This window comes from Puma concolor, chromosome C2, assembly GCF_028749965.1.
Source record: "Puma concolor isolate L17-30 chromosome C2, mPumCon1.1.hap2, whole genome shotgun sequence".
NCBI classification, from domain to species: Eukaryota; Metazoa; Chordata; class Mammalia; order Carnivora; family Felidae; genus Puma; species Puma concolor.
Genome location: NC_141675.1, coordinates 87,183,152 through 87,208,984, shown reverse-complemented (window position 1 = coordinate 87,208,984; position 25,833 = coordinate 87,183,152). Strand labels below are relative to the sequence as shown.

The window sequence follows — 25,833 nt, the reverse complement described above, 5'->3', positions numbered from 1 at the left end:
CTCAGTGGCCAGGTTTTCGCTATATGCCCAATGCTCGCCTGAGCTGATTGGCCCAGTGGGAGACACCTGACCCACATTGGGCCAATCAGATGATTCTCCTGGGAATTTGAAACTTAAGCCCACAAAACAAACTCTGGGAGTAATGGTAATAGCAATGGTAATAGTGTCTGTCCTGCACCTGGGATGTGCCAAGCAGGGTGTGGAGTATTTTACATGTAGGATAATCCAGACTTGACAAGGACTGCACCAGGTGCGTACTATCGAGCTCATGTTTCAGAAGTGGAGATGCGGCTCGGATGCTAAGTAACTCTCCCGAAGCTTCAAGGGGTGAATGGCAGCACCAGGAGACTCACATGGTACAGAGACCGTGTGGATGCTTTCTGAGGCCCAGGTCCCTGCCCAGCTTCTGAGGTCAGGCAGACCACCCAGTTACAGCACGAGGACCGTGGGAGTGAGACACAGCTCTGTGAGATGGCCGCAGTGACGGAGGGAGGGTTGGCCTGGGGCAGCGGAGGAGCCGTGGGAAGGGGGAAGGGCAGAGAACCTCCACATCCTCAGCCACAGCAGGGCACTGGCCAAGGCCAGCCCCGCTGGCTCACTTCACGTCAGGCCAGTGCTGCTGGTGAGGACTGTGGGAGATCTGACTTCCCTCCCTTTCCCTCCTCCAGTGAATTAGTGGCCAACTTGCCAAAGCAAAGGCGTGGGCAGCTTATTTTGCAGACACAGGGCAGGGGTGGGTGTAGAAGTTGGCATCCTCCTCTTTATCTGGTCCCCAGAAGAGTGGGTACCCAAGAGGCTGAGGGGGTGGAGGCAGCTGAGATGTGCTGGGGGCCCTTTCAGAGTGGAGAAGGGAGCTGGGTGCCTCACCGGCTGAAGAGGCCCTAACTCTGGCTCGGGGAACAGGGCTCTGAGTGGAAACTGCCATTCTGGGCAGGCTGGGGAGTGGTCTGGGGCAGGTAGGCCTCTGACCAGCTAAGAAGTCAAATCAATCAGCAGCAGAAAGTTTCTATCAGATTCCAAGCCTCAGCAGGTGCAGGGCTGTTCGGCTTTATTTAAAAAAAACAAACCAACATCTTTTATTAGCACTAACACAGTGGTAGCCCCCTGCTGTCACCTGAAAATCCAACCTCACACAGCATTCACACATGTCATACTCAGTGGCTCATGGTTACTGGTGTCACACCCTGGGCAGCACACTAGCCCAGGGTAGCCAAACACAAATACACTCTCACTGGACGAATCTCCCTTTAAAAAAAAAAAAAAAAATCAAACAATCGTCAGGTCAGAGAATCATTCACTCCCCGAGGTGAAGAGGGTACAAAGCTTGGTAGCGGAGGCTGCTCCTTCTGCCCTTGGCAGTGGGGTAGAGTTTCCCCAGCATGGTGACTAGGACTCCTCGGGACGGCGCGACTGTGGCCAGGATGCTGCCAGGGGCCTCCTTCACTGCTGAGAGATGGAAGGTATCCATCCCAACGCCCCCTGATGGGGGCGAAGCACCAGGAACCAGCCTGTCATCGGCGTCCCCGAGGCCCCCGCAGATCGAGACGCAAATAGCTCAAGACCCACGCGGCTCCCAGTCTGCTGAGAGGGTGGCTTGCTCCTGTTTCTTCTTCTTTTTTTTTTTTTTTCCTTTTCTCAGGGAAGAAAATTCAGAGGAAGAGCTGGCAGTTCTGGAAACTTTTCTGGCTCCTCAAACAACCGTGGCAAAAATGGAGTAGAGAAGACCCTCTCCAGGCACTTTCCTCTGACTCACAGGGGAGGGGAAGGTGGGACCCTTCCTCTGGATTGAGTGGCCTCGTCCAGCTGGTACAGGCCTGGGTGAGGAGACCTCCTGCTGACACAGAGGAGCTGGAGCTCCCCACTGGTGCCTAACCCGGCCCATGGCTCCTGTGACAAAGAGAAGGGCATCTCCCCATTCCTGCCTCTTCAGACGGCATGTGCTGCCTCGGAGGCCCGGGTTACCTCCTGCTCCAGGCCTGGAGCTCTCTGGGCAGGTCCTTGAGGCTGAGTCCTTCCATCGGGAGGCAACTGCCGCTGCTAGATGTGCAGGGGCATCTGAGGAGGGGAGGGCATCGTGCGGGGGTGGGACAAGAGGATAATCTGAGATGGAAACTCAGGAGGGGGGATGCTTACTGAGGAGCATTTCCTTTGTCTGAGGACCCCCTTGAGGGTTCACCCCTGTGGTCTGTTCTGGCCCAGCACAATCAGGTATGTCGGGTGGTCTGGGCCACGCCAAGCCACAGAAGACAAGGACAAAGGGCTGTCTGTGTCCAGCAGCTTCACCTCCCTGGCAGGCCCGACTGTAGCCTCATCTGGTGGATGCCTCCCTAGACAGACACGGTGTCCTAAGGAGGGAGGCCGGAAGAGGGAGTCTAGAGCCCAGATGGAGAGGGGCTAACAGGAGGTGCCAAGTGTGCATCCATTCCTCAGAGGAGAAGAGGGAACCGGCAGAGGACGGGTCCCCTGGGCAGCTCAGCAGGGCAGGCTCCAGCGGAGAGGGCCGGAGAGGGCCGTGTGGGAAGCCGGGGGCTCAGCCTGTTTCCTTGGTAACTGGCCTTTTCCAATCCTGAGCCTGGTGAGGCTCCTCCGGTGGTGGGAGCCTACGGATCTGCAGGGAGGCGGCCTGCCAGCCGTGGGTGGGGCGTGACTGGGAGGCCGGCCAGCTCGCCCGCCTCAGGTGGCAGAGGGACAGGTGGTGCCTGGGAGGCAGAGGCTGGGTTCACGCAGGAGCACTGCTCGCATCCAACTCAACTCGAGGGGCGGGGGGGGGGGGCTTTCCTTTAACATTCATCTTTATTCTGGTTTGCAGCAATCACAGAACCTCCTCTTTGGTGTCAGAATCGCAGCTCTGAGGAGCTCCGTGGTTTCTCACACTTCCTGTCTCTCTGAGCAGTGCTAACCCGCTTCACCATAGAGAACAGCCTATTTATGGAGATTTCTGAGTAGGTTTCCATTCCGAGGGAGGGCTAGGCTTGCCTGGAGCTGCTTCAGAGGGCGGTATGGAGAAGGCCAGCTGTGAGGAGTGGCAGGAGCAGCAGCAGCAACTGGGACAGGCTGGGGACCAGGGCCGCTGAGGGATCGAACACAGGCAGTTAAGGCCTCAGAGCACTTAGAGCCGCATTTGCGGGCAGTGGGCACACCAGCGCAGGACTTGACCGAGCGCACTTGTGTGCACTCGACTCGGCCAGGCTCCCTCTTTCTGCCCTGGTACAGTTCTTCTTTCCCCTGGTTTCTTTACATATTCATTCCTTCCAAAATTATACTTCATGTATATTTATGTGGTTGCTTCAATCCTCTCTGGACCATTACTGGCAGCATTTATATTCTTTATCTAGGTCTGTCTGGGTTACACAGCCAGAGTCTCTGCTCTGTCTGCAGCCTTCCTGTTCAGACCACACTCCCCGCTGCCCCACCTCACCTTGATCGTCTGTAACCACCCGGAAAGGCCCTCAGTTCACTCAGGATATGGGGTGAAAGGCTGGGAGGGACGACGGGGAATGTGGCGGGATACCTGCTCTTCCCGTGAGGTGTGAACCTACCTGCGCCCGAGCACCGCTGAGACAGCATCCCTTCTAGAGCTGCCACGTAGTCAGGGCCCAGCCAGTCTCGGTACGTGGTTTTCTCCCCCACAGGCACCGCCCGGATCGTGGCATCCTTGAAAAGCAGGTCTTGGCCATGGTAGTTGGAGGAGTCGAACATTTTGAACCCATTCTTATTGTGGTCATCTCCAAACAGGTCCTGGAAGCACCACAGGTAGATGTGCTTTTCATCTGGCCTCCCCAGTGGTCACTCAGGCTTTACATATGGTGACCCAAAGAGCAAGGGATTTCAGGGCACCAAGACTGATGTGAAATCACAGGCCTGCCGACCGAGCAAGCTGGAGTACAGATATGATGATAGCTTCCACAGTAAGCAGGATCAAAGTGGCCATCAATCTTTCGGGGAACTCACGGATAATGGAGCATCTGATGAAAGGCCAGCCTTCTCCCCCAGAAACTGTGCACTGACACAGGGTTCTTCCCCACATCGCTTCCGCGGGAAGAAGGGGACACAGGGGAGAGAAGGGGGGAGATGGGGAAGTGGGGGAGGGGGTGGAGTGGGTGGGAACCAAGGACCCTGTTGTCAGTCTGGGTTCATTCCAGATGTATATTGAAAGTTGAGCCAATGGGATTTGCAGATGGACTGGATGTAGACCATGAGAGAAAGACAGGAGCTGAAGAAGACTCCTGAGGAAATGTGAGGTCTGGAGTGGCCATTTGCAGCAGGGGGGAAGCCTGAGGGAAGCAGGGCAGTCCAGATGCGGGCTTGTTCAGGCTGAGAAGCTTGTTAGAAATGCTAGTCGAAATGTCAGGTAGGCAGCTGTTAAAGAAGGAAGGGTGGGATGAAAGCAGGGCTGAAGACATAAATTTGGGAGCTGTCAGTACACAGATGGCTGCTGACGATGTGGGATGAGGCGATGTCAACAGGGGTGCAGGTGGAGAAGAGGGCTTAGGATAGAGACCTGGGGCAGTCCAGTCGTTACAAGCCAGGGAAATGAGGAGGAACTGCTATAGAGCCTGGGAGGAGAGCCAGGCAGGTGTGCACCTGGAAGCCAAGGGGCAAAGCACTTCCAGCAGGTGGGAGCTGTGGCCAATGCGGCTAAAGGGTCAGGGAGATGTGGGCTGAGAAACAGCCACTGGACTCAGCACCATGGCTCACTTTGATCTAGCTCAGGGCAGGTTCATGGCCCTGCGGGGGCCTGTCTAGAGTGGTCTCCATCCTTAAGAGAGACCAGAGAGGGGGCGCCTGTGTGGCTCAGTCGGTTGAGTGTCCATCTTCAGCCCAGGTCATGATCTCACGGTTCGTGCGTTTGAGTCCCATGTCAGGCTCTGTGCTGACAGTTTAGAGCCTGGAGCCTGCTTCGGATTCTGTGTCCCCCTCTCTCTCTGCCCCTTCCCTACTCACGCTCTGTCTCTCTCTCTGTCTCTCAAAAATAAATAAACACTGGGGGAAAAAAAAAAAAAAAGAGAGAGACCAGAGAGGAACTGGTGACTTGAGTAGAGATGACTCTTTGAAGGAGTTTTGCTCTAGGAGGGTGGGATTATGGCTACAATGGCTGTGAAACCAAGAGGGGGCTCATTTGTTTTCTTCAAGATGGTAGAAACAGCAGCAGGTTTATATGTGGGTGAGAACGATCTGGCTGAGAAGGAAACATTAATAATGCAAGACACAGAAAGGATAGTTGGAGGAATGGTTTGACTAAGTGAGCATGTCAGAACTTTCTCCAGGCTTCCTCAGTTCCTCCTGCGGTCTGCTCCAGGTAGACTGAGGCACCCGGGGCCCTGGCTCACTTGGTTGCCCACCCCCCAGTGATGTAGCCCCTGCCCTGGCTCACCTGGGCCTTGTCCAGCAGTCCATACACGGTGAAGATGTTGGTGTCCCGCCGGACCATGACAGCATGGGATGGTATCTGTGCCAGATTGCAGGCCGCGAACTGGGACACTTCGGCCCGGGCCCCGTTGGGACACAGCAGCTCATAGTCCTCTGACCTTAGCTCAGCAGCCCAGGGCTCAGAATTGTGGCCTGAGAGGATGGAGCATTGGGAAAGAGGAAGAGAGAGGCTGCTTTCCTTCTGGATTCCCAAATCCTTGACTGGGGAGAGGTGGCCATATGTAGCCAGCTTCTCAACCCTCTCCATTCTCCAACTTATCTGCTCTCCTATCAGGACCGGAGAACCTGGTTGAGCTAATAACATTGGTAGGAGCTGGGGTGCCTGGGTGGCTCAGTCGGTTGAGCGTCCAACTTCGGCTCAGGTCATGATCTCGCAGTTTGCATGTTCGAGCCCCGTATCGGGCTTGCTGCTATCGGCACAGAGCCCACTTTGGATCCTCTGTCCCCCTCTCTCTGCCTCTGCCCCACTTGTGCTCTCTCTCTCTCTCTCTCACAAATAAATAAAACATTAAAAAAAAATAACATTGGTAGGAGCTACCACTGGTAGAGAATAGGGAGAACCTATAATGTGACAGGTATTTCACAAGCACTGCTCTCTCCTCGTGGCAGTAACACAAAGTGAGTATGACCACTCCCATTGCATATGAAATGACAAAATGGAGACTCTTAATCACTCCCAGGCCAAGAGCCCCACCTGTGTGTTACAGGTCTTGGGCCTGAGGTGGGGTGGGCTCCTGAAGGTGGTGGTGGACCTCTTACCCTAATGGCTGAAGTTCTCAAACCAGAAAAGGTATAACATCATGTGTTGATCTGGAAGAGGCAGTTTCAAAGTTAGGTCTAGGGTGGGGCCCAGGGATCGGTATTTTAAACCAGCAACCCAGTGTTTCTGAAGCAGGGGGTTGTTGGCCCAAGGGCTTCCTGAGAAACACTGCCCTCGGGAATCATACTATTTTTGTATCTTCATGTATTATTCACTTAGTATCCACCCTCTTCCAGAAGAAACTCCAGGTGGGCCCACAAGTAGAGATAAAAATAAAGGGGAATGAGTGGCCCTGGGAGGTGGGTGCCTCGATGCAGGTGACTCTTGAAAGGGTCCCCCCAGGACCGGCCCCTCCCCTCCCCCTATCCGGAGACCACAGAGGGCCTGGGGCTGGGGCCAGGCCAGGCTCACTGGCTCCTGCAGGAGCACAAAGCTCCCTCCTCCTGGGGGGATGATCCCAAGTGTTCTTCAGGGTAGGAGCTTTGCAGGGGCAAGGGGTTGTGGCAATGGGGCCTGGAGCCCTCCCAGCTTTGGTAACACTTCTTAGGCAGGGTGGCATCTGAGTTTTGAAATCCTAACTGATGTTCTTCTCTTGCAGGTCTCGCTTCTTCTTCACCAATCTCCTCCTCCCCTTCGGGCCACATTGCACCTTTCTGCACTGAGTTTTGGGGACGAGCTTCTGAGAGAAGACTGAGCCCCCAGCACTTGGGGTTTCAAAGCCTGGGTGCAGGCAGGGTATAGAGAAAGAACAAACAGTAGGTGTTGGGGGGGAAACAGCCTCCAGTCTTCAAAATGGAACAGGAGCAGGGAGGGAAGAGAGGCACGCCAAAGTCCCCTGCCCCTCAATAGGACCCAGGAGTGGGTTTGGGGGGGCCTGGAGCATAGAGTTTCTGGGCCCTTTTTCCCAGTCAGAGCCCAGGAAGGTGACTCCAGAGAAAAAGCCACCCATGTGATGTGAATGGGTTTGTGCATTGCCTTGTATGGCTTAGGAGATGCGAGGTGATTTCCCTGCACGGGACACTGACCTGCTCCGGACCAAAGACCAGATGCTGATGCGAACTGATGACCCTGTGGAGAGAGGCCCCTGTCCCCCTGCACCTGCCCACTCCCGCCCCCCACCATACCTAGACACAATATAAATGCCCAAGAAGGGGTCTCTCCAAATGGACTGAGGTTGAGTTTCTACCATTTTGGTGGAATGGAGATTTGGATTCTAGACCGGTAAAAACTGTCATGTGTCCTGCCCACCTGGACATGTGCCCTGAGGTCTATTCTTTCTGAGAGGCCCTTGGAGCCCCTGGGATCCCCAAGGGGCAGAGCCTTCTAGACTCAGTCTTTCCCAGCTGCTGCTCTACCCCAATCCTGGCAATACCCAGTGCCTGCATCATGTTGGAGATGGGGAACAACCCCTCAAGAATCTGGTCCCGCTCTGGCCCCAGCCCCCCTCACGTACCATTTGTGTTGTCAAAGACAGTTGTGTGCTTGACGAAGGCGACATCCCCCGCGTTCTCAGCCAAGCACCTGCCACACAAGAGGCCAAGGCAGGTGTTGGCAGGAGGGACCCAGCGTCTGTGCTGGCCCCAGGCCCGCCCACCAGGCCACTGCTTACCTGAAGGCGCCGCTGTAGCCATAGTACCTCTCCTGGCTGTTGCCCACACACTTGTTTCGGCCCTGCTCGTCCCCCACACAGAGCGCACATAGCGAGGATGGGTAGTTCTTGGGGTTGTTCACGGGCACGCAGCTGGCACCGAAGAACTCGCTCACGGCTGGAGCAGAGGGGGAGGGCTGTGTCAAGGGGCCAGCAGGGGAAAGGGCAGTGGGGGCTCAGGGGCAGATGAGAGGGCCACTCCCCTACAAGTCTGCCCACTCTGCTTGGCCCGACAGCTCAAGGCCACCCATCTGCTGCACTGCCCAGCTGGCTCAGATGAGCATGTCTCCCCCTGTGAGAATCACAGGGATGAGGGGAGTACAGAAGTTGTCCAGATACAGGAATCCCATGGACAGCCTCTGGTTGGTAGTCACCCAGTCTTCTCTTGGACTCCCTCAGGGATGGTGAACTCACTACCTCATAAGCTATTCTCTTCCAGTCAGGGCAAGTGCCCAGCTGTGTGGGAGTGGGAGCAGCCAACCCTAACACTCTCTGTGTGCTTGTGGAGATGGTTAGAAAAAAAAATGTGGTTTTTTTCTGAGGTGCCAGACAGGACAGAGGTACAGTCAGCCCAGGATCTTGCCAGCTTCCTACTGCCTTCCTTTCACCATGGATGTATGTGATTTAACAGGTGGGGAGGGCCCTGTGTATGGCATAAGGTGGCTGCTTGGTAAACGTGACTTCTTCAGCACTTGTACAGAAGCCTGGCCACTTTCCAGCGAGGTCCCCCAGATGCCTCGCTGCTGGGATATGGGGACAGACCCATAACTGGACGGTGATACCGCCAGGCCCAGAGCTCATGCATACCCCCTGCTCCTCATGCCCACTGGAGCTAGTTCCACTCTGGGTAAGCGGGACGGGGCAGCGTGGCACCCTCTACCCAACAACGGCTCCAAACGTAGGCAAGAATATTCCCAACCTTGGGGCGCCTGGGTGGCTCAGTCGGTTAAGCGTCCGACTTCGGCTCAGGTCATGATCTCACAGTTCGTGGGTTCGAGCCCCGCATCGGGCTCTGTGCTGACAGCTCAGAGCCTGGAGCCTGCTTCTGATTCTGCGTCTCCCTCTCTGTCTGCCCCTCCCCTGCTCATGCTGTCTCTCTCTGTCTCTCAAAAATAAATAAATGTAAAAAAACTAAAAAGAAAAAAGAAAACAAAAGGATATTCCCAACCTTCCCAAGAGAAAGGGGCACATCAAGGAGGAAGAGGAAATCTCTCTGGGCTGCTCTGTGGGATCCTGCGGGGGGTGGGCTCCCTGACCTTCAGACCCGGCCCCCAACCCAGTAGACCCCAAAACAGAGTTTGCATGTCTACGTCCCTGCAGAAGGTGGTACCTGTGAGGACATCGCAGTCCTTGGGCCGGATGAAGCCCCTCTGCACCAGGACGCCCACGGGGATGTCCCAGCCTGCGGGGCTGTGGAACCCTGAGTGGCAGGAGCGCTTGCCCCGGAGCTCATCCAGGGTGAAGGCGTAGGAGCTGTTCCGCTTCACCACAGCCACCACAAAGTAGGAGTTGCTGCTGTCCTCCGCTGTGGGGAGGGGACACCAGTGAGGACCCCATTGGTGCTTTCCGGCCTCAGCCAGGCATGAGCCAACGCAAATCCCCTCCCGCCCTCAACCCGTTCCCTCAGGCGGCTCCTGCCCCAGAGCCATGGTCCTGCCCCAAGTGCCTCTCTCTGCTTCGGGTCCAGGCCCTGTCTGCATGGGTTCAGGAGTGCACATCCAGCAGTGGGACCCCTGCTTGTCCCCCTCCAAGGCTGGGAAGCAGCCCTTGGCTCCACTTTTCAGAGTTCTGTGTCCCTCAGCCCATTCCCCAACATTCCTTACCCTAAGAGATTTCCCTTCCCTTACACTCAGGTGGTATTTTTCTCACCTCTTGGGAGAAAGGTGGAGGCACAGCTGAGGACTGCAGAAACATTTTTCCTAGGCCCAAAGATTTTTCACATCCAAGTGAAATGACCTGAGGTCACCACTTAAGGGGACAGAGCACCAAGGCCCCAGCCTGGGCCACTGGGAAGGTGTGCATGAGCTGACAGGAAGGACAGTCCCCAGGGCCACCTTCTATGAGCCACATGGTCAGGCTGGAAGGGCGGAGGAGGCTCTCTCATCGAGGGGTCAGCAAATACTCAGCCTGCTTTTGTATGGCCTGGCTTACAAGCATAAAAACAGTTTTTAGGGGCGCCTGGGTGGCTCAGTCGGTTGAGCTTCTGATTTCTGCTCAGTTCATGATCTCACAGTTCATGAGTTTGGACCCTGTGTCGGGCTCTGTGCTGACAGCTCAGAGCCTGGAGCCTGCTTCAGATTCTGTGTCTCCCTCTCTCTGCCCCTCCCCTGCTCATGCTCTGTCTGTCTCTCTCTCTCTCTCTAATATGAATAGACATTAAAAAATGTTTTAAAAAACAGTTTTAATATTTTTAAAAGGTTGTAAAAAAAAAAGGAATATGCAGAGTCTGTATATGGCCTGTAAAGCCTAAAAGGTTTACTTTCTGACCTTTTATAGAAGGTCTGCCCACACCTGCCAGGCTTTTAATGACTAGATGGGAAACCCGAGATCTGGGGTTTGCCTGTGACTGACAGCAACCAGCCCTGGGAAAGGGACACTGAGGGGGAGCTTTTGAAAAGGGCTGAGGTGGGTTATATATATATGAAAATATCAGCTGCTTTCAGCAGAGGCCAGGGGACCCAGCAACCACACTCACGGGCATAGCGCTCCCCAACTGCTGGAATCAGGCCATATTCCTTTCCCGCCATGTAGATGTCCTCGCCTTTCAGGGTCACAGCATCAATTTTCCCAGCCTGAAATGGGACAGAATGGGTGACCGGGCAGAGAAGGTGTCGGGATTTGACAGAGGTGCTGGGGACTTTGGCCTCTTGCTCTCTTCCCCGAGGAGCCCTATCCTACCCCACCCTAGTGAGATGTGTGGGCAAAAGGGGTGCTTGGAGGACCAGAGGCATGAAACCAGCACTCCCATCCATGGGCGTCTGCTTTGTTCTTTGAATAAATGTTTACTGACACGTCTGTTGCCAGGCCCTGTTTTGAGCAGAACTTTGACTATCACTGCCCTTGTGCTTGGGGTGGGGTCTCCCCAGGGACTGCTAGCCCTCAGAGGCCTGGGGCACTGTACTGTGTCCCCAGCACCTGGCCCAGGGCTAGCATCCAGCACAAATGCAATGTGTATTTGTCGAATGTGTATGCGAATGTATGAAAGAGCCAGGCTCAAAGACAGCAGTCTCATGGCTAAAAAGCTCTGCCTCAGGAGGCAGCAGGAGGAGCCCAGGGCCCTCTTTTCTCGACCCTCCTGATGCGCTCCAGGTCTCCCACTCTCCACCCAATCTTGTGAATTCTGAAGCCTCTGTGCAGGTGACCCCTCGGACACCGAAAAGGGATTAGCCAATAATCAAGGCATAGTAGTGTGACAAACCCCAAGGAGAGGGAATGGGGCCAGGGGAGAGAGGGGACATCTGCACCCCAGGAAGGTACCTTGCACCGTTCAGGCCCAGAGGCATGATGGCGGAATGACAGGCAGTGGCACTGGTATTTGAGCCTGGAGGGTGTGTCTCTGGGGGCCCTCTCCTCCCTGACCCAGACTTCCTACCTACAGCCCAGGGTTCGTTCCAGCTGGCACCCCCTTCCCAGAGTCACCGTGGCCTGGAAGCAGATGGGTATCCGAGCTACACTGGACACCATCCCTGAGAGCCTCAGAACCAAGTATCTCTGAGCCTTTTGCTGGGGTTCTGAGGAACCTCCGAGTCTGCTACTCTCCCCGTAGGGCACTGGGCAGCCCCTGGGCCCTGTTTGAGTTCAGACAGAGAGAAGGCTCCTGCCTATAGGGAGCTGAAACCTCTCTCCTACATCTGTCCCTGCTCTGCAGCCCATGGCCCCAGCCGCCCCCCAAAGGACAGCGTGCCCAGCCTTAGGAAATGAACGGCCCTCTACCTCCAGTCTCCCCTTCTCCATTCCACTGAGGCCCACCCTTCCTCGGCGTTACCTGCGGTCATGCTGGGGCCGGCCTCCTGTGGGCCCCTGGGGAGAGGGGCTCCCCCACCATGAGCTGGGTGACTTTGGGCAAGTTGCTTCCTCGGCCTCTCCCGGCCCCAGTTTCCACACTTGACAGTGAACATACCCACCCCATAGTGGTGCTGTGAGGATTAAGTGAAGCGGCCCGCGTGAAATCTCAGCACAGCGTGCGGCACCCGGGACTCGCATGCTCGTGTGACTGCTATCTATCACGATCCTGACCTCCTGTTATTCCTGTCCATGCTTCTCTTCTTGGCCTTTAAGTCAATGTGGTTGCCTGGCTGGGGCAGTGTGGACACTCCGGAGGCGCTGTGGTCCGGCCTGCATTTGGGGACTGCCCTGATAAGGGCTCCTGACCATAGGCTCTACCTACTTGCTCTTAAAAAAGAGGAGGGAGGAGCCCAGGACTCCAAGGGCTGGTGGGCCACCTGTGACCACAGTAGCATCCTTGGTTGCAGGGCCCTAGGGCTACCTCCCGGTCCTGGCCTCCATCTCCAGGCAGAGAAGCAAAGCAGGACAGAGCTGCGTGGGCCGCCACAGGGCCAGTGCTTTTGACTGCAGCATATCAGCGGATGCCAAATCAGTGCAATGAACCATGACAAGCTTAGAAAAAAAGGCTGGGATAGACCATCACAGAAGACATCAGCGTTCACTGTACTTAGTAAGGGTCCGTACTGTTTGTTTCATCTCTCTCTATAGAAGGCCACAGGTCAACCAGTGCCTGGCTGGGCCAGTCTCGGGCTCCTTCTGCTCCCAGACCACCCACTCAGTGAGGAGGGATTCCTGGGTTCCCTGAAAGGAAATACCCCCCCACCCCCGTCCCCTGGGGTGGGATGGCTGGTCCCTGCCAGGCCTTCCTCCTACCTTTTCTCTGTGGGGCTGTCACAGGAGGTGTTCTCCTCCTCAGCCTACCCTGTTTCCTTCAGACCAGGGCACCGGGGGAGGACTGGTAAGGACCATCCCAGGCACGGCCACCGCCTGCCCCTCTGGTCTGCTCTGCCCCTCTGGGCGTGGCCCCTACCTGGATCCATTCCATGCAGTGCTGGGGAGAATCGGCCGACACACACTGGATCTCTGGCTTGAGCTTCTGCCGGCTGAAGGCCACAGCCATGTCTCCACACTTTTGGATCTCCGGAGCGGACAGCACACACCAGCGTAGGTAGCGGGGCAGCCCTGTGTGTGTGAGTGTGTGTGAGCTTGTGGTCACCACCGCACACACCTGCTTCAGGGGCTGGCCCTGAGCATGATGGCCTGCGGGGCAGGGGCCATGGGGGCCAGTACCTCAGTACGAAGAGCTTGGAGCCAGACCCAAGGGAGAGTCTGGTTCTCTCCCTCATTAGCTGTAAGAAGTAAGATATTTAAATATCTGATCCTGTTTCCTCTTACAGAAAGGGGGTAACTGTGCGCCTCTTTCATGGGACTGTGAGGAGGCTTGAGGCAGATCATGGCTGCCATGTGTCTAAGTGAGTGGCATACCATTTCCCTGGCTGTAGGGGGCAGGAAGCAGGAAGCCCATTTGTAGACTACTGCAATGGTCCAGCCAACAGACAATGGCTGAACCAGGGCCTTGGCTATGGGGTGGGGAGGAGGAAGAGAGAGGCATTGTGGAGAGAGAATGATGGGACTTGATGACTTCTGTGTGGACGGGCAAGGAGACCCTTCCCAAGACAGACCCAGGGTACAGCAGGCCATTCAACTCTGGAGAAGCTTCCTCCCCAAACCTCCAGAGGCAGGGAGGTGGAAGCAATTGGTTCTCATGGAGGCCAAGGGGCACAGCTCCTGGGTGAGTGTCCTCTCCCAGCTGCCTCTCCAGAAAGCATTGCCATGCCTGTGGTCCGGCTGGGCTGGAGCCAGTGGGGCAAGAGACCGGTGGACTTACGGTTGGGGTCACAGAGGAGACCCTTCATGGCTTGCAAGTACTCGCGGCCCAGCCAGGCCTCATAGCTCTGTGTGGCGATGGGCACCAGCTCAGAGGTGGCATCTTTGAAGAGCAGGTCCTTCTGCCCATAGGCCTCAGAGCTGAACATCTGGAATCTGCTGCCCTCATGGCTGAATAGACGCTGTGTGTCAAGGGATGAGAGTGGGGGTTGGTGAGGTGATGCCAGCAGGGAGGGGGGACACATCCCTCCCAGATCTGCCACCAGCTCCTTATTCCCATGCCCTCTGGCCAGGCGCCCACTCTGGGGACCAGGTGAGGCACTGCCTCCTTCCTTCCTCTGTGCTCCCCCAGTGCACTCTGCCTTGTCACACCCAGCTGAGTGAACACAGGACTTATGGCCCAGGTGTGGATGGGACTAAGGACAAGTGATGGGACAAAACTAGCTAAAGCTGGGGTGCCCCACAGTCAGAAATGTGCTGTTCTTGTAAACAGTGGTCTCAGCAAAACATTATTCAGCACATTTAATTAATGGGGTACTTCGACCTTCGTTGGCTTTGCCATTTTATTTGCTCATATATTCTGGTTTTGGTCTTAAGAGCCACAAATGTGAGCAGCTTTCTCTGAGGGGTGCCTGAGCCCAGGCCTCCTCGCTTCCTGAGACCTGGGTCTCCCCTTTCTGGTCTGCCCTTCTGGCTGCCAGCTCACACAGTCGGTCCCTCCTTCACACCAAGGTTGGACACTACAGAGACCTCCTCGGCTGTGGTCTCGCCCCGGGCAGGGGTGGGGGTCCCTGAGTCTTGCCCCTCTTGGTCTGGCTGGCCCAGCCCCATGATGGCTCTCACTGGAGTGAGCTCCTACCCTGGCGAGAGACCAGAAGGTTCGGTACCATCTGGGAAGCTGTGTCAAAGCAGGGTAGGGGGGTGCCCTGAACTCACCTGGCCTTCATTGAGCAGCTGGAACACGAGGCTCCCGTCTGTGTCAGGCCGGACCATCACCGCGTGAGCAGGCACCCGAGCCAGGTGGCATCGCCTCCACTCGGTGACATCAGCCCGGCTGCCATCCAGACATAGCAGCTGGAAGTCTTGCGACAGCAGTGCCTGGCCCCAGGAGGGAAGAGTTTTCCCTGGGAAGATAGGAAGCCTGTGGTGAGCCAACTTCTGTCCTGGGAGGGGTTTGGGAAAGGCCTCAGGAAGGCCCAGGAGAGGGAGCTGAGGAGAGGCTAGGGTGTAAAGAGCCTCAGACTCATGGTGAACAGAAACTCTTCCAGGAGGTGGGACCCAGAGCTCAGAATGAAGAGGAGCTTGGCGGCCACACTCCACAAGACCAGGTGTATTACATTTTCTATAGACTTTCCCCGGTTTCTATTAACAACACGGATTTGAGGTCTCTGACAGTAATGCAGCACATACAAACAGGATGATTCATTAATGATAAAAAGAATAAGAGAAAAAGGGGAGCTCAGAAGGGGAGAGAGAAATGAAGCAGGAGTTCACTGCTTGGCTCTAAACTTGGCTCTGAGCAGAGAGCAGGGGAGAGGGCCATGGTGGGAACACAGCCAGACAGAATCTACCCAGAACTGTGGCCCAGAGAGAAAAGGGTAACTCTCCAAAGCTTTGCCCATATATTCATCCAACATTCATCCATTAATGTCTAAGGATGTTTCCTCCAAGTCCTTTGTTCTATTTTCTAACCATTTCTAACATGGCTAAGGACATACTTGATAGGCAATTTTGCACCCTACTTTTCTTTTTTCCATTTGTCATTTTAAAGTATTTTCCCACACTATTGGAAAATTTCTGTAAAACTCATTTATGATAGAAAACCAGATTTATTTGAAAGAGTGAATATTGACACCAGATTAAGAATATTAAGAAGAATAATTTTAAGATTGTAACTCAACAGATGGCATTACATAACAATATGTTTATGACTTTTCAATTTTAAAATGAGGAGGATAAGCCTCTGCTAGGAAATAGGAGGGGGAAAAAATCATTTGTGGGATCATGAAAACTCAAAGCTATTTCAAAACCAAACCCCAAAACCGAGAGCAATAGTTTGGAAAACTCCATAAAGGTCATTTTTAATGACTGCATGATCATTTATAGCACTCTCAACAATTACTCTGTGCCATTCTCGCCTCCCTCCCCAGCTCTTCTCTATTTTTAATCTGCTGCAAAGCCTTTGTATAGAGCTCTGGGGGCATATCTGGCCTTCCGGTGAGACAAACATACCACTTTGGTATTTCGATCTGCCACTGTTTTTCATTGGCTAGGGACCATTAGAGCCACCGTCGCTTCAGACATTTATGTCAATGCCCTTTTTTGTTCTTACCAATCTTTTGCATGAAGATAGTCTTTAAAAAATTATTTAGACTTCCTTAGATTACCATCACAATACTAAAAGTGCCAATTTTAACCCAATACAGCCCTATTCTTTCTCCACCTTCCAATTTTTTTTTTTTTTTTTTTTTTTTGCTTGATCTTAAGGCCCAAGTCCCAGCTGTCCATTTTCATAGGATCATCTTGCTCTGGAGATAATCCTATGTGCTTCCTCCTTTTTCAAATCATTTTTTTCCTCTTTCTCAAATCTGGTTCTTATTGTTTGCCTTCTTGAATGTCAGACCACATGATGGACCTTCTGCTTTTAAAGGCAAAGGTTATGATTAAAAAAAAGATTGTGATAAAAAAAAAGACAGTGATCAGACATTATTGAGTAGGCAAAACTATAGAGACAGAAATGATTGGTGGATGCCAGAAGGGGGCATCAAGAAACTTTTGGGGCGAGAGGTCTGTCACAATCACTCTCTTGATTGTGTTGGTGGTTATACAACTGTGTTTTTGGCAAAGTTTGCCAAACCGTACTTCAAAAAGAGAGTGTTTGCTGCATGTAAATTACACCTCAAATTAAAGAAATAAAAATCCCGACAGAAATCTAAATTAGAGGACATTCTAGAAAATAACTGGCCTGACTCTTCAAACATGTCACTGCCACAAAAACAAAGATTGAGAAATTCCTTGAAGTTAAAGGAAACGAAAGAGATCTGACAACTAAATACCACATGTGATCACACCTTAGGTCTGCGGCCTGAAAAACATGGCTACAAAGAACAGAATTGGGAAAACTAGTGAATCTGGAATATGGGCTGTAGATTAGATAATAGTATTGTGTCAATGTTATGTTTCCCGAATTTGATGACTGTTACTGTGGCTAGGTCCACATCTCCTCGTTTTTAGGAGATACACACTGAAGTATTAAAGGGTATGAGGCAGGCAAACATACTCTCAAATGATTCAGAAAGAACATACACAAGTATAGAAAGAATGATGAATCCAATGTGGCAAATGGTAAAAGCTGGAATCTGGGTAAAAATAAATGGAAATTCTATGACTGACTCTTAGAAATTTTCTATAGCTCAATGATTGCAAAAAAAAAATTTTTTTTTAATGGATCAACACATAACACTAACCCAATTTAATATGACCTTGTTCAGGGATAAGGGATGGCTTCTTCAGATAATGGGAGAAGGGATGGTAGATGAGGGCTAATGCAGAGATTTGCAAATGTTCTGCAGTCAGAATCCAGTCTGAAAGTGGGAGCAAATGCCAGACACAAATCACAGCAGGGCAGCCCCTTGCCCCACAGAGCAGTTTAAACTATACTCATGAGACTCATCTCTTCCTTTTAGGGAGAGTTACAGGGCCTGAGACCCTGCTCCTGGACGCTGGCCCTCCCTACTCACCATCGGTGTTTGCCAGCACTGTGCTGTGCTTCACAAAGGCCACATCCCCTGCCCCGTCCGCCAGGCACCTGCAGAGGAGAAAACAGTGAGCCTGGGTGGAGCTCATCTGCCTTCTGGAGGTCTGTTCTGGACCGAAGGGGTTGGTGATGGTGGGCACAGGTTTCACGGTCAGGCAGTCCCAGGATCTACCTCCCTGGTTTGTCTCCTGTGTGGCTTTGCCAAGTTGTGGAGCCCTCCTAGCCTCTATCACCTCTAAAGTGGGGATAAGAAAGTAGCTCTCCATAGGGAGAGATCCTTTACAATCAGCATAGACACTGTACAGCCCAGCTCGGAGCCTGAGTGGAGCAGGTACTCATAGGGCAGTTGCTGTTATCAACAGCTTCAATGCTCAGGGTGTTTTGAAGATGACTCTGCCCTGAGGCAGGGGATTAGGTGAGACCTTCTCATGCCACACCAAAAACCCCTGAGTGGAAGGGACCAGGACTTTTATGTATCCTTTATACGTCACTGCCCAGTGAGGGAGGCAGGCCAGGCCCTACTGGGAAAAGGGCTGCCTGGGTCCCCACAGCCAGCAGAGAAGCAGGGTCCGGGCTGGGGGAATACCAGGAGAGCGGGGCGGGCCAAAGGCTCTGGCTTCGAGGACTGAGGACTGTTTTTCTCTCTGTGCCCCAAACTGCATTTTCCCTGATCCCACCCTGGGGCGTGGGGCACCAGCAGACTCCCTGCTTCCGGGTGGAAACACTGAAGCCGAGGCAGTTAGAGGGGTTCAGGAGGCATCCACTGCCGGCCCTGCTGAGCATGTTTCCTCAGCTGTGGACAGACGCAGCTATGCCACATGCTGTTGGAGACTCTCTTTGGGCTCCAAGGAGAGAGCATCCAAAGTACCAGCCCTAATCGGGTGCGGAGCTGAGGCCAGTTCCGACTGTCAGGACTTCCAGGGTTCCCGCCACACTTTCCCACTCCTATCACCCTCCCTGTGAGTCTGAGACACCAGAATGGGGACACAAAAGTGGCAAAAGGCTGTTTTTGTCATTTTCTACTCTCTAAGCCCTCATCTCTCTAAATACACTAAACATGTTGATTTTGTGAGCAAATCCAGTCCGGCATATTCCAGGTTGATGTTTTTAAACTAACCAGGCACATGAACTATATAAAGGGTGCTTTGAAGAGATGCAGCCAACACTGCCCCACCCTTGGGACCTCTCAGTGCAGCTATTTACCACCCGCTCTGTGGCCTCAAGGCCTCATCCCTGACTCAGCGCCCCCCACCCCTGCCCTCTCCTCTCACCTGAAGGCTCCGCTGTAGTCGTAGTATCTCTCCAGGGAGCTCTTGTCACACACCCCCTCCCCAGCAGTGTTGCCCCTGCACAGGCGACAGAGGGACTCCGAGTAGCTGGTCTCTCCTGCCCCGGGGACGCAGCTGCCCCCAAAATAGTCGCTGACAGCTGTGGGAAGGAGGCAGAGGGAGGTCAGTCAGCCACACGGGGTCAGACCCCTGGGCCAGGGCCCCCAGGGAGGGCTCACTCTCCTCAGGCTGCAGTTAGGGCGGGCTGGGCTCCTCAGGGACTCGCTGGACCCTCCAAGCTTCTGTCCGAGCAAAACTGGGGAGCTGGACTGGGTCAGTGACTCCCAAACTGGGGCCACAAAAGCAGCAAGGGGTGTTGGGAGTGAATTTCGCTATTTTAAAAACAGTTCTGGGGGATAAAACATTTATCTCCACTTGCCCGCAAAGGGCAACTGTCAAATAACTACTGTCCTCACTGTGGGTTTCACTTCAAATCAGTTACGTGTCATCAATGAAAGCGGGGAAAGAAAGAAGTTATTACATAACGATTACAATTAATTTCATAGACAACGCTTTCGAAAACACAGGAAGGGGCAGGGAAACGGTGAAGTGGTCAGGATTGGCATGGTTTTGGGGTCGCCGCCAGCACTGAGGCCCAGTGTCCACCCTTTCGGCAAATATTTATCCTGTGCTAAGGTCACCTTAGTGCCACATAGGGTGAGCAGGAGGCTGGCTCATCACCCAGCTGGACCACACTCTTCCAGGGTGGGCTCCCTTTCCTGGTCTGCTTTTTGCCTCCTCCCAGAGGAACAGAAATTTAATAAATGTGCCAACTGAAAGACAGGCCACCCATATCTGGCCACCATCCGAGGGGACAGGGCTTCCAAGCTCTTGGGGGTTGTGCTGGTTTACACAGTGGTTGGGTTGTATGGGGGCAGTGAATGCATATGTATGCGTGCACGTGTGTGTATGGGTTTGTGCATATGTGGGCGTGGCCCATGCACGTGTACATGTGTGCGTGTCTGTGTGTGCATGTGTATGCGTATACGATAGCAAGGTGCCCCCGAGAGGTATAGGAGTTGAGCTCATGTAGCAACAGCTCTGTGCAGTGAGGATATACCCTGTGCTATGTCCTGTGCAAAGTCGTTGTGTGAATTATCTCAGCTCTTCCAACATCACAGCCTTGTAGTGCTAATTTTCCTGTGTTACAGATGAGGAAACTGAAGTTCAATGAGGGAGACTAGGCTGAGCCAGGGTTTAAATGTACATCTATCTGACAGCAAAGTCTGGGCTTTAAAAGACCATTATGCTCAACCACTGGTTGAGTGTCTGACTTCGGCTCAAGTCATGATCTCGCGGTTCATGAGAGTTCGAGCTCCGCGTCGGGCTCTGTGCTGACAGCTCAGAGCCTGGAGCCTGCTTCGGATTCTGTGTCTTCCTCTGTCTCTCTCTCTGCCCCTCCCCTGCTCATGCTCTCTCTCTCTCAGAAATAAATAAACATTAAAAAAAAAAAAAAAGACGATTATGCTCTCCCACCTGCCCCCACCGACAGGGACTGGTCACCCGTGGAACAAACCAGGAGGTAGCACACTCATGGATAAACTCTACTGGGGGTGCTGTGATCCCAGGAGGACAGTTTAAGAATGTGGTTGTCATGTGTCAGGGGCCACTTCACTGTACTATGCCTGCCGTGGAGAGACTGGTGGCCAGGAAAAGAAACCCCAAGCAGGAGAAGCACAACTTCCACCTGAGTGCTCTCAGTCAGGCACTCAGAGCTTCAGCTCACTCCCTTGGCATGTTTTATTCTCAACAACCCCTCTCAGATCACTCTCACCTCCCTTCCGTGGGACACATTCTATTTGCAGGACAGCCCTATTCTTACTAGAAATGAATCGACTGGGGTTACCCACTTGTGAGCTTTCTGGGTATAAGCCAGCAGCTTGTCTGGGCCCCGAAAAAACAGTTTCTAGTCTGTAATGCCGAGGACACGTCTCTGGAAGTAGGAACCTACACAGGTCTACCAGGTGAGAGCTGCTCCCTGAGCATCACTGCCTCCCAAACACGGGTGGGACCTTGTTGTGCTCAGGGGTGTCCTAGGGTACCGTGATGAGTGAGCCAGAGTCAAGTGCCCTGGAGGGCCGATCAACCAGAACTTAAACGGTAGCAACAGCAGGCTGGCCAGCACTAAAGAGAGGGCCAGCACCAAGTAGGTGTCCGGAAGGCCCTGGAGGAGGTGCGATGGGGCTGCTCCTTAGTTAAAGGAAGCTGCGGACGAAGGTGAGCCTGAGGGCGGTCACCTGTGAGGGGAAGGCAGCGCAGCAGCCAGTGGGGAGACCCAGCGCTCCTGCAGGAGAAGCCTGCCTGGCCCAAAGCCCTTACCTTTGAGCAGGTCGCAGCCCATTACGGAGAGGCGGCCGCTTTCCACCAGGTAGCCCACGGGCACGTTCCAGCCCACCGTCCTGTTGATGCCCGTGTGACAGGACTTCATGCCTTTCAGGGTGTCGATGGTCACATTGGAGCTCCTCTTGACCACAGCTACGGCGTAATAGGAGGTACCAACCTCTAGAAGGAGAGACAGGAGAGGAGTGAGGGTGGCAGTGAAGAAGCCACCAGAGAGGCTGGAACCCTGCCTGGGAAGGCTGTGGGAGATGGGTGTGTGTGTGTGTGTGTGTGTGTGTGTGTGTGTGTGTGTGTGTGTGTGCGCGCGCGCGCGCGCAGCGCGCGCACGCGCACCACGTATCCTGAGTTAGACACAGATCTGGTGCAAGGTGCAGGGACTGGGGCAGAGGCTTTCACATCTCCAAGCCCTTACCATGTGTCAAGTGCACACCATGAGTCAAGGCTGACTCGTTTCATTTGTGTGACAGGACAGGGGTTACTCCCCCCATTTTACAGTCAAGGAAGGAAGGTTGTTCAAGGCCACAGAGGACCATAGGAAGGGGCGGGACTGGGATTTGATCTTGGTCGGCTGAGCTCTGCAGGTCCTAGGCAATACCTCTAGCCAGCCCCTATCCCCACTTCGTGCTGTTTCTGACACAGGGTCACTGAAGTGCTCGGGCGCTGGGCATTACGAAGACTCCTTCACCCAGTCAGTTGTGCCTAACACTATAGCAGACATGGGGCAGCCCCTCGGTAAGGGCTTGTGGGTGCAAGTTCCAGGCCGGCTGGGCTCCCCACAGGGGAGAACAGACTTAAACTGGCCCTCTATGTCTGTGGCGCCCCCACTCTAAGGGGGGTGGCAAGAGAGACTTAGGGGAGTCTCTGTGGGTTGGTCTGGCCTGGACACCAGGACTGTTCTGGGGACAGGGCTACTGACCAGCTAGAGGGCCAAACCCACTGCAGAGTGACATCCTCTGTCCTTTGGCCCGCCCCTCTTCCCACTCAGCCCTCTGACCTTGATCATATACTTCGCCCACCACGGGCTTCAGGCCATGCTCCTTCCCTGCTTCATAAATGGCTCCTCCATCCAGGGTGATGGCATCAGCCTTCTGGGCCTGCTGGGAACAGGTGGGTCAGCCCAGCCCAGCCACCCCGGCCCATTCGATGAGGAGTTCACAGACACCCACTAGTCTGCCTAGGGCCCCTTGAAAAGCCATGGAGGTCCACACTCGTCCTCTTTGTCTGGCTCAGCCTTGCAGCCACCAGGGTATAGCGGGCTCACGCTTTACCAGGTCCTAGGTGACAGCTCTCCTAGGCCAAGGGTTTGCCTTTTCTAATTATGTATTTAAAAAATATTAATTTTCAGGGCGCCTGGGTGGCTCAGTGGGTTAAGCGTCTGACTCTTGATCTCTGCTCGGGTCATAATCTCATGGTTTGCGTGTTTAAGCCCCACACTGGGCTCTGCGCTGATGGTGCGGAGCCTTCTTGGGATTCTGTCTCTCCTTCTCTCTGCCCCTCCCCTGCTTGTGTGCTCTCACTCTCTTTCTCTCTCCCTCTGTCAAAATAAATAAATGAACTTAAAAAAATCAGACAGTACAAAATGGTATGTAGTGGAAAGTGAGCCTCCCTCATTTTCCTGCCTCTCAGACCTCCGCCTCCACTGTTAACCTGTTTCTCAGATTTTCTAAGATGCAGACTGAATCCCACAAATTCCCGCTTCATTATTTCCCCTTTTTTATTTCAAAACACAAATGGCAGTATACCTATCAGTGTGATGGGGTCCATGATAAAACTGTAGTTCAGTATAATCGCTTTCCTCCCAGTGGAGCCTGACCGAAGCCCCCGGCCCATGTGGTACTATATGATTGGGTTAGCTTTGGGGAGAAATCAAGGGCTGAGCTGAAATGAAATCCCAGGTTCCCTTGTGCCTGTCCAGAAAGCTTCCCTCCAGGCACTGTCCTTCCACTGAAGTCCTGCCTCTGAGTGTCAGTGCCAGCTGAGCAGATCCGCCCCTCAGCACTTCTTTCCCACCCCCATTCACCCACCTAGGACTGCTGGCCTTCATTCCTCCTTCCTGAGAAAGTGCACAAGTCCCATTCGGGAAAGCTTCATGACGGCCTAACTACCATGGGCCACTGAGGGGGCTGCTGTCTGGGCGCGCCTTGGTGGGGGTGGGTAGTGTCCCTACTCTAGCAGGGGCCTTGTGGAAGGAAAACTCTGCCTCTTAGATATCTTTCCCCACTGGCGCCCACGGAGCAGGGGCCCTCTCTGTGGCCTCCCAGTGGCTGGCCTGGGCCCTGGCGGGAAACAAGCCGGCCCTTGTTGCCTGGGAAACTCAGGAGATCCTAATGCCCGGCCCCGGCGGGGAGGAAATCGGCACCTTTCTCTGTGAATGACGCTGTTGTGTACTCCCTCGTGAGTCAGAGCCCTCCCGTCTGGCAGGGTGTGGTAGTGGAGTGAGGGGGCAGGACTCACCGTGATGAGCTGGATGCAGTGGTCGGCTGAGGTGCCCTGGACACACAGGAGGGATGGCCGGATACCGGCTTCCTGGAAGGCTTTGCTCATGTCGCTGCATTTCTGCTGCTCCGGGTCTGAGGTGGTGCACCACCGCACCTCCATGCCGCCGAGCGCTGGGGGCAGGGGACAGTGAGGTCCGGCTCCCCTGGCATCCCGAGCCCAAGCAGGCTGGCTCCAGCAGCTGTGTGTAACCCCACGAGCCTGTGTAGCCAGTGCTCTACTGTGGCCCTGCCCTCCCGCTGGGAGGGACCGAGGCAAAAAGTGTCACAGACTGCACGCATATTCCTGCACTTGGGGCAGCTCAGAGCCTGGCACTTTACAGAGGCCAGGGAACGTCTCCGGGGGGTAGTGCTGGGCTACCCCCGAACCTGCTTAGCCTGGTGGCTGGAAAGAGCACTGGCTGGGGAGTCGCGGCTGGCTCCGTGACTGGGCAAGTTCCTGCCTAGTCTTGGGGCCTCTGTGTCCTCCAACAAGAGGGTGATGGACCAGGTTATCTCACTCAGGATCCCTGCACCCTCCTCAGGAGCCGGGAATTGAGACTGGGAAGTGGTTACGGGTGCCCTTGAGGAGACTTGCATCCTCTCGGAGTATCTGTGATTACATCCATTGCAAACCCACCCTCAGGGTCACAGTGCCAAGGGGAAGCTGAGGAACCAGCAGGTGGAGTTCACGTTTCCGCTCCTGGAGAAGGAGCTAGTGACTTCAGGCAACTTATTTTCACCTCTCTGAGCTTGCTCTGTCATCAGAGAGTGCAGATGAGAAAAGCCACCTTCTACGCTGTAAGTAAACCTATGTAGAGAAACAGGACACATAGCTCTTTCGTGGACTTTTGCTTAGACCCTTCCTCCTGGTGGGGAGCCTCCTGGGTCCCGAGGTCTGACCGGGTCAGGGTCCCAGAAAGCATCCAGCCTGGGGGCCCCAGCAGAAGTGGGGCCAGATGTCCTTGCAGTCAATGCCTTGGAAGACCTGAGTTCCTCCACCACTGTCCAGCTTTGGATCCAGTTCCCCACCCCCAGGAACCAGGTCATTCTCTCCTGGCAGCCTGTCCTTCCCATCCCCACTCCAAGGGTCAAGACTGCAGGGTCCTCCACAGCCTTCCTTTTGCAACCCAGCTCCTGGCGGCATCCTGGAATGTGAAACTGCGTCCCCCCTCTCCAGAGCCCCAAGACTGCACCTTGGTAGTCCCGACAACCGTAGAGTTGGGACCCGGGTAGAGGGTCCAAATTTTGTATTGGTGAGGTCACAGGGTGAACCCATCCTGTGTCCGCCCGTCCCTGCCAGCAGCTCCCCGATGCCCAGACTCACGCCTCACTGCCCTGGGCCCTGACTTCCTTGGGAGAGGGCGGTGCAGACGCGAGGAGACCCGACAGCGCCCCCTCCTCCTCGCTGCACCTCGCAGGGCGCCCTAGGGTGCTCGTAGCTTCTGGGCACACACGCTCCCGGCTCGGGTCGTATCTCACGTCTCACCACCGGTCCCTTAGAATCTCCTCCCGCTTCCCTCCCGGGCTCGGGAGAGGCAGAGTCGCTCCGGGCCCCCAAACACTCTTCGGGCTTCCACGCCTACCAAGAGCGTTCACCCTCCCAGCTGTCCCCCCCCGACCCTCCAAGACGCTCCCCTCCACGCCTCTGGCCGCCCCTCTCCTGGGCAGGTCAGCAGGCCCGTTTTTCCAAGGCCCAGCTCAATGCCGTTTCCCCCAAGAAGCCCTCCGGACGTCCCAGTCGGCCGGGGTCAGTGTTAGTACCCCCCCCCCCCCCCCAACCCCCGGGGTCTTCAGCTGCACTTGGCGCCTTCCTACGCCTCCCCCTTTCCCGGGAGATAAGGACTCAGAGCACACTTCCTAGCTGCGTGGGACCCTGGTCCGGGGCTGGAGAACTGCAGGACCCCCGCCCCAGCTCCTACTTCCGCTCCTGCTCCCGAGACCGGGCCGTCGGGCCTCACCTGTGCGCAGAGCGAGGAGGATCCACAGAGCGACGCTCGGGCCCCGCATGGCGCGGTCTAGAGCTAGCTGGGGCCGGGCTGGGTGTCGGTGCGTGTAACTCTGGGTCCGAGTAGGTCAGCAGTTGCTGGAACTTTTCGCCTCCTTCCTCCCTGGCACTGGCCTGCAGCTACTTAAATGCGGCCAGGGTGTTTCTCGGCGGTGTCCACGCCCCTAGGGCGCACCCTCCCGCCCCAGACTGGACA

The 25,833-nt window shown here is 54.7% G+C and overlaps 1 protein-coding gene across 1 annotated transcript; it reads right to left on the bottom strand.

Moving 5' to 3' along the window:
- Positions 1-1,031: 1,031 nt before the first annotated feature.
- On the bottom strand, positions 1,032-25,833 carry MELTF (melanotransferrin). Its single transcript, XM_086675091.1, has 16 exons — positions 25,591-25,833; positions 23,610-23,764; positions 22,150-22,249; positions 21,135-21,317; positions 18,759-18,915; positions 17,471-17,538; positions 14,667-14,854; positions 13,732-13,912; positions 12,874-13,025; positions 10,534-10,630; positions 9,169-9,363; positions 7,800-7,956; positions 7,644-7,711; positions 5,375-5,562; positions 3,540-3,738; positions 1,032-3,070 (listed from the first exon to the last, which is right to left on the bottom strand). Exons 1-16 carry the CDS (start codon positions 25,637-25,639, stop codon positions 2,988-2,990), a joined length of 2,220 nt encoding a protein of 739 aa, XP_086531217.1. The 5' UTR covers positions 25,640-25,833; the 3' UTR covers positions 1,032-2,987.

Coding starts and splice junctions, on each gene's coding strand:
- MELTF (XM_086675091.1), bottom strand. CDS start 25,639: ATGCGGGGCCCGAGCGTCGCTCTGTGGATCCTCCTCGCTCTGCGCACA. Junction 9,364..10,533: donor AGTTGGGGAGCGCTATGCCC/GTGAGTGTGGTT, acceptor CCCTCCCCACAG/CGGAGGACAGCAGCAACTCC. Junction 5,563..7,643: donor TGTCTTTGACAACACAAATG/GTACGTGAGGGG, acceptor CCATCCTCTCAG/GCCACAATTCTGAGCCCTGG.